Consider the following 12,677-nt stretch of genomic DNA (forward strand, 5'->3'; position numbering starts at 1 on the left):
TCTTCCCTTCTCCCCATCCCATCCTGCAGACAGCACTGGCAGCAGAGCTGAGCTGCATTAACTCAGCCCTGCTTCCGTGGAGGCACTAACAGAAATTAATGAACATGCTCTGCTTTGGAGCACCTTCACCTGTACCCTCCTGGAATGAGGGTTAATTTGTCGCATGATCAGGCATTTTTAAAGCACTCTGCAGCTGTGCAGTTCTCTCAGGGCATGGCTGTGGAGCATTTTCAGGGGGCCAATTGAGTGACAAAATGTCACTTCTGTCAGTGCCCTTAGTTCCTCTGACTGTTGTCCAGAATCTTGGGCCAGCTGATGAAACAGTTCCAGCTCCTGCTGATTCTAGGCTCTTTGGAGACTCTCATATTTGGACAGACTTAACTAGAACCTCCAGGTGCTACTGTTGTTCAGATAAACAATGCTGATAACCACACCTCACAAAAAGGTTTATGCAGTGGGCAAGGTGATGCTATAGCTCAAGACCCTGAACTACTCTTCTCTATGGGGATAAGTGCTCTGGTTCTCTGTGGAGTACATAAAAATATTAGATACACCATACTGGGTCAGACCAATGGTCCATATAACCCAGTAGCATGTCAGCAATTAGCCTTCTGTGAGCACAGGGAGACTCTGGCACATGTCTACTCAGAGGGTGACAGGCTACAGCCCCTGCACTGCCTCCTTCAGAACCTCTTGCTGAAGTTCTGGTTGCACTTCTCACCACACCTGCTTATTTACACACTCCCCATCTGTGGCCCCACCAAGTCTTAGGACCTGCTGGTTAACCTCCTTCTGGCCCTGGCTAAGCTAGCTATACATGTAGCCAGGAAGGAAGCTCTGGTTGAGAGGATCCCCAGGGATTGTAGGGCTGCTTTCCTTTCTGTCTCCAGGCACAGTATCACCTGGCAGTGTCTGCTGGTTCCTTTAACTCATTTGAGGGCCAGTCGCCACTAGCCGATGTGCTCTGCTTGATGTCCCCCCTTGGCACACTAGTTATAAACATCTGACCTCCACTCCTGTCCCTGTTTGCTTCATTATTTGTTTCATGGAATCAGTAACAGATCATTAGTGGCCCCCATTACTAAAGGGGACTTAGTTTCCTGGGTCCGTGTTTCCCACTGATGTGTTAAAAAGCCTGTCAGCAATTAGCCTTCTGCAAGCAGAGGAAGACCCTGGCACATGCCTACCCGGAGTGCGCCAGGCTTCAGCCCCTTCACCATTTCCCCCAGACCCTCTTGCTTAGATTTTCGCACCACTCCTCCCCACACCTGTTTATTTAAGTGTTCCCCGTCCATGGCCCCACCAATTCCCGGGACTTCCTGGACAAGCTCCTCCTGGCCCTAAATCAGCAGTACATTGCACCAGGAAGGACACTCTAGCTGGGAGCATCTCCGGGGACTGTGGAGCCACTTGCCCATCCCTCGTGTGATCTTGTCTCCAGGAAGAGTATCATTGGACAGTGTCCACTGGCTTCCTGGACTTGTCTGAGGGTCAGGGGGCGCTGTCCAGTGTGCTCTGCTCAGTGTTCTCCCTTGGCACACTAGTTTTAAGCCACTAGTTTTAAGCCACTGACCTTACTCCCATCCCTGTCTTTACTTGTCCCCAGAAATGAGCTGTTGCCTACCTAGTGGCCTCCCTTTCTAAGGGAGACATAGTGTTTCCTTGAGGGGAGTGACCTGCATTCCCAAGGCAACAAACAGACCCACGTCACACGGGGGCAGAGGGAAAGAGTGAACTGGGTACGACCAGGGTTTTTCCTACCATTCCTCTCTCACCTGCAGCCTCCAGCATTTAAGGCTCAGGAAGTTCAGATTCAGAGGCTGTGCCCCACACTCCCGAGCTACCAACACCCCTTCCCACCCAGAACTGTCCCATCCCTTTTGGAATCCGGCTACATGGCCATTGCTGGCTTCTACTGCACCCCGGGGCAAGGAGCTCCGCACTTGAGCAAGAGGCTGTGTGAAAAAGAACTTCCTTGGGTTACAGGGGCAACATTTAGGGTGTGCACACAGATGCATGTGCACCCCCCTGAGCGGGCGGTACACCCTCTTCAAAAACATGCTGCTGACACTGTCAGCAGCACACCACCCTGCTGCCGACACTTCCGGTGGTGTCTGCAAGTGGTCCACGATCCCCACTGGCTGCCAAAGACGCTGCTGCACTTGGTTGGCATTTGCCGCTTGCCACTGCCGTGCCCGTCCCCCCAGCTGCCAGGGCCATGAGTCGTTTGTGTTTGGTTAGTCCCAAATTTACCCCCTACTGGTTTCATTGTGTGACTGCTCATTCTTGTCTTGAAAGAGAGAGTAAAACAAATAATTATAACAATAATAAATACATTATTCAGTTAATAAATAGTATCTCCTTTCTCTTCACCGTTTGCACACCTTGATCGCAAACCCTTGCTTGCCGCCACCCCTCCGCCCGAGCCGTGAGGCGGAGCAGACCGGCTCGAGAGCCCTGTCCCCCGCACCGGGGCCCGAGGCGCCCGGCGCCTCTAACCGTTGTTCCACAGCCGTTAATGGCCCGTCCCATCCCCTCCGCACCTGGCTCACCACGCCCGCGGCCACGCACCGCGCCAGCAGCGCCCCCGCCGCCGTGGGCCGCGCCGGGTCCCAAGGATTGGAGGCAGCCGCAGCCATAGCCATAGCCGCCGCCGCCGCCGCCTCCCTGACCCTTGAGCGCGCGCGCCTTCTGTGTGACAGCGCCGCTGTTGGGCTAAGGGGGCGGAGCGGGGCGGGGCCAGGCCTCCCTCCTCCTCAGCCGCGGGTTGGCACCTCCTACCGCCATGTTGGGTGTGGCAGCCAATGCCCGCAGCAGCCTTAGCACGGGGTGGCCCCTCCCCCTCTGCCATGTTCAGTGTGGCTGCCAGGCTGGCGCCGCCGCATTGAGTCTGTTGACGTGCGGGGGTGGAGGGGAGTGATACCCACTTCCGGTCCCGCTGGCGGTGACGCTCTTCCTTGCCCGGTCGCTCTCTGTGGTTCGGAGGAGGTGGGTAATTTGGGGTTAGAGGTGCTGCTTGGCGGGGCGGCTCCAGCTCGGGCGAGGCGGGAGGGTCCGGAGCCCGGGAAGGTTCATCCTGCTGCTGCTGCTGCACGCGAGAGGCGCGGGGTGTTGCCGCACCAGAGCTGGGACTGCACCAGTATCCTGCTGGGACCAGCGCCGGAGGCTCCTGGCTAGAGGATCTGGTTCCCCCTCCCCTCACCAGGGCTGCGGGAAGGAATTTTCCCCCGTGGTCAGATTGGCAACGCGGGGGTATTGGTTTCCTCTCCTCTGTAGCTGGGGGTGGCCCTTTGCCTTGTGCCTCTTGGCATACTTTGCCCCAGTCTCTTCTCTCTGCGGGGGTGAGGGTGTTGGATGCATGTTGTGTCAGGGTTGAGGGCTCTGTTGAGTTCAGGTGGGATGGTTTTGGTAGGGATAATCCTGCCTCAGGCTAGATGAGCTCTGGAGCTCCCTTCCGGCCTCACTTCTCTGTGACTGACTTTTCCCCGCCCCACTGTCAAGCCTCCTGGCCAGCAGTTCTGCTTGCAGCCGGGAGAGTCACTTGGGTTAATCCAGTTAAGATCCATGTTTCACTATAAAGTGTGTGTGTCGTGATGTGCAGCATGTGTTGAGAGGCTGGGATTAATATATACATCTTATTTCTAGCAGGCAGTTTGGTTTCATGTGATCCAGTGCAAGCAAGACTGGGAGCACCAAGCCTGGGAGAAGCCTTTTAAACAGAGTTCAAAATCACTGGAACAGGACCAGCAGGATGGGAAATAGTGCCTTAAAAGCCCACCTGGAGACAGCCCAGAAAACTGGTGTTTTCCAGCTAACAGGAAAGGGACTCTCTGAGGTAATGGACTAGGTTGCATGTGCATGTGATTAATTATTCTGGAGAGGGACTCCATCCCTTGTCTTTGTGCAATATTATTAATACACATGGCGCTTTAAAAGTATTTCAAGTATCTCTCCATCTGCAGCATATGCTCGCGCATGTGCTGTGCTCTGAGCCAGTAAGGTGTCTGTTTTCCAAGAAGCATTTATGCTTTTAATATATTTGCTTTTAGCATAAAAACAAATCTTGAAACCAGACTACTTAACAGTTAATGCACCAAAAATGACAGTTCATGGTAGGAAAAGTTGGCACAGTGCAAATAATGTTTTATAACTATTTAGTGATGTAAGGAGATTCTCTAGAAATTGCAGAGCTAGGGCCTAAAAGTTTCACAGAAGCATGTACCTGCTTAGAAGCACTCATGTGAGTAGTCCTGTTTGGTAGGACTTTCTTGCAAGGCTGAAGTAGAGCATGTCCATAAGTGCCCACGTTGTTAACATGTTGCCTTGATTTTTTGTTTGTTTGATCAAGTCTCAGAAAATCTGAATCTCTTTTGAACAGTCCTTGTGAGCTTACGTTGGTTGACTTGTATCTAGAGGTGCACTGATGCATTAGTCCGATATTGGGTCGGCACTGGTATAAAGAAAATTTACTGTATTGGAAATCAGCCATATCAAGCTGATAATTTGGCCGATAAATAGCCTGTGTGTGCACGTAGCTGCAGTGAGTACAGGCAGCGAGGAGCACAGCCCAGCAGCATGAAGAGCTGCCTCCAGCTGGTAAGTCTGGTGTGATGGAAGGGGGGGGCAGATCAACTCCCACATGGTGAGGGAAGGGTGGGACTGGGGTAGGCGCTGTCCAGCCAGGGTGGAGTGGGTGTGGGACAGAACTGTGCCTGTGGGATGAGCTGTGGCTGTGTCCTGTGCCCTGCCTGCCCTGCCCTGGCTGGACAGCACTTGACCCAGCCCCACTTCTCCCTCACTGTGGGGATTTTGATCTGCCCCAACATGCCCCTTCCCTTCCCACCCCCACTTCCACCCCACCAGACTTACCAGCTGGAGGCAGCTCTCCACGCTGCCGGGCTGGGTATCAGAAATCAGATCAGTATTGGCCGATATGCATCCTTAAAAATTGGCTATCGGTATCAGCTGCAAAAGTCTCTATTTGTGCATGCCTGCTTATAACTGGATGCAAACAATTAGAACAGACTAATGTTTCCAAAACATCACTGTTTGGGGACCAGTTCACAGTTGTTGCAGGACATGTGTAACAATTGAATTGGTCCCAGATGTCATTGATTGGGAACTGGTTCATGGGTATGTGAAGTACCTTGGCTTGAACACCAGGGGGTGGGAGTGAGCACCCAGCCCAGCATGCCTCTCAGTAGATGATGAACTGGGGAGGAGTGCTTGCACCCATTTAGGTGTCTCAGGAGTAAGTGATCGGTGGCTGTGAGCATTGTTACTTTTCTGCTTTCTTTTGTTTCTTAACACAGACTGTTGAAGTTAATTGAACTCATGCTTAGGAAACAAGGGAAAGCAGAAAAGTGACATCCTGGGGAAGTGCTTTTGGAGGCGTCAGAGGCATGATGACAGGCTGTGGTTGAGTAGGGAGTGAAGGCACAGCGGCTTGCCAGAAAAATAGTTTTATTGAACATACAGTGTAAGGGAGCTCATTGATTAAGAAGTGCCAACAAAAGGGGGAAGAAGGGGATGTAGTAGAGTTCTGCCACGTACCAGAGCAGCCAGTTGCAGCAGTGTGTGGGGAGGGGGAGGAGCAATGAACTATGGGTCTGATCAGTCAGGTATCCCACATCACAGAACACTTGATGTCCACATGTAACACTGAACCAGTTTTAAATGATGCTCAATTTTTCCAGGTACACTTCTGAACTATTTCCAGTGAATTTTAAATTAGTTTAAACTGGAATATACATCTATCTTTTAGGTTTAAACTGTATTCAAACTCTTCTAAAGGTGTTGTGTCCATCGCTTCTCGGCCTCTTGAAGGCTCAGATCAAGTGGAGTAGGCAGCCAGAACATTGTCTCATGGATTAAGCTGTATGGAGACATTTGATGGTTCTTGCCATATTGGGTTATTAAAAACAGTTATGCCAGATACAGTTTGAAGTGGTCAGGGATAAAAGTAAAAGTGAGTGGATTCCACTTGGGCAAGGATAGTGACAAGATGGAAGAAAATTTTTGTTTTTATGCTTACTTGATAGGAAGGAAGAAACTAGTAGGATAGAGAAGGGTTTTTTTGCTCCTGTCATGTTAACATGATGAAGTAATCAATTAGCCATACTTTTTAAAAATCAGGCACAATAAGGAAAACCCACAAAGGAAATGGTTTGAGTTTTTATAACCATAGTGCACTGTGTCATCCTACGTTGTCCGAGCTAGGAGTTGATTTTTTCTGGGAGTTTGTAAAATGTCTGCTTTTCTCAGAGATAGTCAAATGCAAAATTATCTTTTAAAATATGTTTTGGATTGAATTTGATAAGTATCGCTTTTTGTGGTATTAGTTCACACGATTATTCTACTAAAAAATTAGTACCAAAATGTAAATAGCTGAAAGACTTACAGCATTTAAAACAACTGGTATTACTTCACACCAGACAGTGTAATTTCATGTGCATCTCAACTCTGTCTCTCTTTTATTTATTTATTTATTTATTTCCTTTGTATTTTCCCACCCAGTTTCCTGAAGACCTGCAGAAGCTAGCAAGCAACTTGAGAACAATAGATTTGTCAAGCAACAAAATTGAGATCTTGACACCAGTGATAGGAAAATTTTCGGTTCTGAAAAGTCTTTCTCTAAACAACAACAAACTGAGTATGAAAACTGATTTAATATCATAATGGGGTTGTAAAAGAATAATGAACCAGAATATCTCTATTGTTAATCAGAAGTTAAATTTGCTGACAAAATGTAAAGGAGATCTTTGGTCATTTATACTAAAAGCTTTTGGAATTTACAATAAGAAAATTAGATTTGTGACAAACTAGTTAAGAACTCTTAGATTATCACTTTGCAGTATCATGTAAGTACTTTAAAACATATCACATTGCTTGGTTTTCAGATCAGACAGTTCACAGCACAGAATCTGGTTGCATATTTGCACAGAAAATATTTCATGAGGATGTAGTACAGAAAACAGTTTTGGTAGTTCAGTAAGTGTCTCTTGGGCAAGTGTCTTGCAGACTTCAAGCAGCTACCAGCTAGGCTGTCTGCCAGAGGTGCTAGGGTTGTTTTGGATGAGTGATAAAACTAAAGTGTATTTGTTTGTTTTTTAATGGATGTCAGGTGCTCTGCCTAGTCTCTTAATCAAATTAACATGGGATTGGAAAAACTGAACTTGTATTTTACTTCTAAATTTACTGTACATTTCTTAGAATACATCAGCCAATTGGCTTAATCATGAGAATAATTTTATGTTAAAATCATAGAAAATGAGGGTTGGAAGGGACTTCAGGAGGCCATCTAGTCAAACCCCCTGCTTAAAGCAGGACCATTCCCAACTAGGTCATCCCAGCCAAGACCTTAAAAACCTATGGTATACAATCGTATCAGAATACTCCTGTGTGGAATATAGTAATGCTAGTCTTGGCTGTTTTTAAATATGGACACTTTTGTCTTTTTCTAGTTGCTTAGGTTGTTCATAATTTATTTTTAGCTGCTCTACCTGAGGAGCTGTGTAAACTGAAAAGGCTAGACACGTTGCACCTGAATGGCAATCACCTGAGACAGCTGCCAGCTGGCTTTGGACAACTCTCAGCTCTCAAGACCCTGAGCCTTTCTGGAAATCGGCTTCGGACTGTGCCCACCCAGTTGTGCAGTCTTCGTCATTTGGATGTGGTGGATCTCTCCAAAAACCAGATCCAGAGTGTGCCAGATGCAGTAGGGGAACTGCAGGCCATTGAACTCAATTTGAATCAGAACCAGGTCTGGAAACTGAGGGTTGATAGGCATGTGGATTTGAAGCATGATTATTTTATTCTTAAAGAGCAAGTGTTCCCTACAAATCAGAAAATGAGATACTCGGAGGTTCTAGGGTGAAAGGATTGTTTTTTTGTTTTAAGTATGGTAGTATAGGTGGGTGCAAGGAAGGATCTGATATCACTTACTGCCTGGTTTGACTACAGGATTGTAAGAATGGCCTTTCTTAAAGGTCAGGTCTTTTATAATATTTTTTCTTCAAGAAGAGCAGATAGTTACCTTATGAGAAAAATAATTTGGACACCCCCCCCATTGTGTTCTTCCACTCCACCAATCCACTGTAGCATTTAGCCTTTTATCTTTGTGTCTTAGTAGGTCCCTGTTTTGGGAAGGGTATCCAGATAGTGGTGGTCTGAGGTTCAGAAAACTGCATGGTGAATGAAGCTTGGAATAGAAGGATTTAAGTGTTTACTGACTATGTAGAACTTATGGATTCTTTGGCTGTTTAACTTGCTAAATGCCAAGTTGATTTGGAATAGTGTTATCATTGTCACATGAGGACAGTATTAGAAATAAGAAGTAAGCTTTGTTGTTAGGTTCTTTATTTTAGAAATATTCAGTCTTGCCCTTATGGTTCAATTAAAGAAGTATAACAGGCCCTTTAAAAATAAACTAATTTATAGCTGTCAACAGAACTAGGAAAGTCAGGAAAATAGGAGATTCTTAGTTTATCTCATTACCCCAGTTAATCTATAGCCGTGATTCTCAATCAGGGTACCACAGCACCCGAGTGCCTTCAGATCTTTTCATGGGTGCTGCAAGGTGCTGTGCAATGGTAGCAGTGCAAGATATACAAACAGAATCATGAGATTAAACCCAGATATTTCAAATAAGAGTCCACAGTGTTAAGAACTTTCTGATCTGTTGTGGTCTTTTAAAATTCTTTGCAAGAGAAGAGTTGCTCTAATATTTTTCTTTTTCTGTAGTCAAAAATGAAATGAAAACTAAAAGCTGACATTTTGAGGCTTCCTTGAGTCTAAAAACATTAAGAACTACTGGTCTATAGAATAAGCAATAGCACTATTAGTGTGCCTTGTATTTGGATAACTCAACATCAGATTTGTTAAATAGTAGCTTGCAAAACACTGCTTGGTATACAGGTAAATAACTCATTAACAGTATTTAATTTAAACTTCTTTCACTCTCTCCTTTGCTACCCAACAGATTTCCCAGATTTCTGTGCAGATCTCTCACTGTCCACGGCTCAAGGTTCTGCGTTTAGAAGAGAACTGTCTAGAACTCAGCATGCTTCCTCAGAGCATCCTCAGTGATTCCCAAATCTCACTGCTTGCAGTTGAGGGCAATCTTTTTGAAATCAAGAAGCTCAGAGAACTGGAGGGCTATGACAAGGTGTGTAGTTAAATATCTAGTGAATGCCATTTAAGTCCCCTGTTCCAAAAATGTATTCTCAGAATATGGGGTGGGGGAGGTGAAGGCTATGCTGTTAGTTATGCTGCTGGATGACAGCAGTCCACTGGTTTTAGCAAGGACAATCTTTGGGGATGACCTACCTTCCTTTTGAGCTTATTAGACCATAACAAAGGACCTGTTTGTGAGTGGCACAAGAACAGGTTGTAAGATGAATGTCTTGAGTGGTCTTTTTTTATGCCTCAGGGAGGCCTATCCCTTCAGATCTGGCATACATCAAACTGCACTGTAGCATGCATTTAAGCCAGTTTATTTTTAAGTTACAGTGCTCTTAACCCAGTAATTAGGTGATACCAGAAAGGATACAGCATAGTCCGGAGACTGAAAGCTACAATTTTTAACACACTGGTAGTAGTGAAATGGAGCGATAGTGGTATTTCTAGTTAGTGCTAAGTTTGAGCATTATTTATTTGGGTTTCCCTTCCCAGTGACTGATACAGGAAACTGAAACTAGGGAGCATCAAGTTTGGAAGAATGGAGGGGGAGGGCTTCAGCTGTTTAATTGGCCTCAGATTTTATAGCTCTTTCCTTGGAAAGAATTTGGGTTGTGTGGTTTTGTGTGTAATACAATCTTCTGTATGATGGTTGTACTATAGAATTTCTTATAAGAAAGTGTCTGTATTAGCTTTGTTGCTGCTTTCATTTTTATTGCAGGAAATTTGATACTGACTCTCATAAGTCCTTACCTGTACTAAGTAGTCTTGTAGATAAAGTTGACCTTGTAGATAAAATTGTTTGGGGGTGGGAATTAAAGTGACTTAAACTTCTGAGTCCAAATATTTTTTTCATCTCAAACACATGTCTATCTCCTGATTTGCATTGTCTGGGTGACGGAACAAGTTTGCAACCAATTGGCTATAGAAGGGAGAGGTCTTGTCACTTAATTATCTAAAAGTGCCAAAGCTTTTCCATTGATGTCATTCAAATAAGATTGCTTTGTACCTGATAGTATAATACTTGGTCTCTGCAACACTGAATATTGTTTTGGCAAGGAGCCTGTAGGTTGACTACAACTTCCTTGATAAGTAAATGAGATGTTGCTCTTGGTGTTCACCATCAATAACATCTGCAAATGGCATCTCTCTAATCTGTTCTAAGGACAAGGTATTATGAGGCTTTTCTGATGTTCATTCTGTTTGTTTTTTTTTTAAACTTGAAGAAACAATGATCATCACTGCTGTCCAAGCAAGCTGTTTACCTGTTACCCCAACCTGAATTGTTTGGAATGACCATGTTAACTATGGTAGGGTTAGAATGCTGCAACCATGCTCATCTAGGAAATGAGCAAAAAGCAAGACTTTCTTACTGAACCAACTGCATAGTTAGGAGAGATGTTAGGCAAGCTTGAGGATACAGTCTTCATGTTGGGTACTTCATGCTTAAACTTGTCTAATATCTCTTCCCAGCTATATAGAATTGATCCAGAAATAGCCAAGAAATCCCCCTGCCTCTTACAAATTGACTGTTGTTTTTTTTGTATCCATACTTTCTTCCTTCAGAACAAATAACTTGATCTCTTCTCTGTGTTTTTTTTAGTATATGGAGCGGTTCACAGCTACGAAGAAGAAGTTTGCATGATAGTTTGCCGTTCTGGGTTTGTCACCAGAAGGAAAAAGGCAGCAAGTGAAGCAGTGTAATCAGCAATGCTGGCTGCCTGGCAGGAGAGGACTTCCAAGACTGGAGATAAGACTGACCATATTAGCTTCACACTAAAATGATAGGTTGTTGCCAAGGATGCTTCAAACAAATATGGGCATTGAACTGGTAAATCTGCCTGAAGGCTGGTTTCTACTTCTGGGCTATCATAGCTTTCAGTTCACTTTATTCTCCTTTTTCAGGGTACACAATGACTTTAGCAGGAGATAAGGGGAATGCAAGTCTCACTGGTGGCTGAACTCAGGTGTTGGTCATAAGCTTCTTTTTTACAACAACTATTCCCCTTTCAGGTGTTGCTTTATGTTAGTTAAGCTACTTCTGTTGAAACACTTGTGTGGGAACAAGCTGAAGTTCTACTACCAACAACTCCAAAATGTCATACTTGCTGTAAATGTCTACTAGTATGGATAAAGCTAACTTTAACATGTTGTAACACTTCTTAAAATTGTGTACACTTTATGAAGCACAAAGAGTTCATGCAGTTAATTTATTTGAAGTATTTTATATTAATTGCTTTTTAAAATCAAATCATGGCTCTGGCATTATTTTTTGTCATTTAAACTGTTGTAGAGATTCTCTTCTACCTGATAGAATTGCACTATGTTTCTTTTCTTCTTAAGCAGTATTTAATGATTACTTGACAAGTTCTCAATATCTTTAGTAAAATATACTTTGCCAGAAAAGTTGATATCCTTGCACTGATTTAATACTTTCTGCAGAGCCACGTCTAAAGTTTTTTCTTCACCTTTTGACAGCTGCCTTACTACCAAAAGCACTTGCAATTGTATGCAACCGGCACTAAAATGATAGCTATGTATTTCCTTATTTTAGTAAAACACTTTAAAAAAAACCTAAATGTCTTGATTCCATTTGAAATCTACCACTTCAGTGCTTTTTTTTTTTTTTTTTACAGACTTTTATCTATGAGCCCTTTTTATTGAAGGGTACTTGTTTTTGTGTTTTACCCCAATCTTGAAGGAAGCCTACACCTAAAACTGACAAAATAAACATACTTTTCAAAAAGAGAAAATGATTGGTAGATATTAAGTATGCATCTCAAATATCATGCTAACTAATTGCTATTGCATGTAGAAACAGAAGTGGTATTCCATCAAAGCACATTTTCATTGTAAGACATTGTTACTTCTGCATGTTGTCCTACTGCAACTGATGTGAACTAGTTGCACTTAAAGGGAGGGACAGGCACAGTGCAAACACTGGGCAATATTTAAGTCCTCTCAAAGGCCTGTTAAATAAGGTTAGTTAGAATTCAAAAATGCATAGAAAGTTAAAACAGTACTGAACTTCAGTTAATCTTGCTTGGATAGGTGGATAGACTGAAGTGTTTTTTTTTAAATGACTACCAATAAAAGTCAGTTTGATGCTACTGTGAATTTCCTGCCCTTTAAAGCTTAGAACACACATTAATTTTTCAGGAGTGCTTCACCAAGGAGAAATTTGAGTACTGTCCCTGTATGATTTATTCCAAGCTGAGTGTGAATTAGTATCTAATCAGTGCTCCCTGAAATCCACACTCCATTCCATCTTAAATTATGTGCTACCAGTGCTGTAGCTCAAAAGGACAAAATTCATACTGTTCTTTAACAAGGAAAGTTACTTGCTCTCAGTGTAAAACTATTAAGAAGCAAACCTGAAGCGTGAAAGTCAACGGAGAGAATAGTATTGGCTATATATTTTATGAAATAATAAAAGTTCTACAAGCACTAGTGGTAAGAGGTTGTTAGGTGACAAGTATAACTCATGTAAAAAGCCTTAT

The 12,677-nt window shown here is 44.0% G+C and overlaps 2 protein-coding genes across 4 annotated transcripts in view; one reads left to right on the top strand and one right to left on the bottom strand.

The window, feature by feature from the left end:
* Nucleotides 1-2,660, bottom strand: part of HAUS2 (HAUS augmin like complex subunit 2) — a 19,939-nt gene extending 17,279 nt beyond the window's left edge. Inside the window, exon 1 of the mRNA XM_019552257.1 lies at nt 2,544-2,660. Within this exon, the coding sequence (XP_019407802.1) occupies nt 2,544-2,645 (102 nt within the window). The 5' untranslated portion in view covers nt 2,646-2,660. The remainder of the gene's footprint in view (nt 1-2,543) is intronic.
* A 244-nt stretch (nt 2,661-2,904) lies between these two features.
* On the top strand, nt 2,905-11,588 carry LRRC57 (leucine rich repeat containing 57). 3 transcript variants are annotated; one of them, XM_019551311.1, is made up of 6 exons: nt 2,905-3,009; nt 3,646-3,835; nt 6,517-6,652; nt 7,494-7,762; nt 8,981-9,166; nt 10,781-11,588. In XM_019551311.1, the coding sequence occupies exons 2-6, from the start codon at nt 3,752-3,754 to the stop codon at nt 10,820-10,822; spliced, it is 717 nt and encodes a 238-aa protein (XP_019406856.1). In that variant the 5' UTR covers nt 2,905-3,009; nt 3,646-3,751; the 3' UTR covers nt 10,823-11,588. The 3 variants fall into 3 exon arrangements, with proteins under 3 accessions (XP_019406856.1, XP_019406857.1, XP_019406858.1); XM_019551312.1 differs by having other exon boundaries at nt 2,918-3,009; nt 3,649-3,835; XM_019551313.1 differs by having other exon boundaries at nt 2,921-2,988.
* Nucleotides 11,589-12,677: the final 1,089 nt, after the last annotated feature.

Source organism: Crocodylus porosus, unplaced genomic scaffold (genome assembly GCF_001723895.1).
Source record: "Crocodylus porosus isolate Cpor-Errol unplaced genomic scaffold, CroPor_comp1, whole genome shotgun sequence".
NCBI classification, from domain to species: domain Eukaryota; kingdom Metazoa; phylum Chordata; order Crocodylia; family Crocodylidae; genus Crocodylus; species Crocodylus porosus.

Coding starts and splice junctions, on each gene's coding strand:
- LRRC57 (XM_019551311.1), top strand. CDS start 3,752: ATGGGAAATAGTGCCTTAAAAGCCCACCTGGAGACAGCCCAGAAAACT. Junction 3,836..6,516: donor CAGGAAAGGGACTCTCTGAG/GTAATGGACTAG, acceptor TTTCCCACCCAG/TTTCCTGAAGACCTGCAGAA. Junction 6,653..7,493: donor TCTAAACAACAACAAACTGA/GTATGAAAACTG, acceptor ATTTATTTTTAG/CTGCTCTACCTGAGGAGCTG.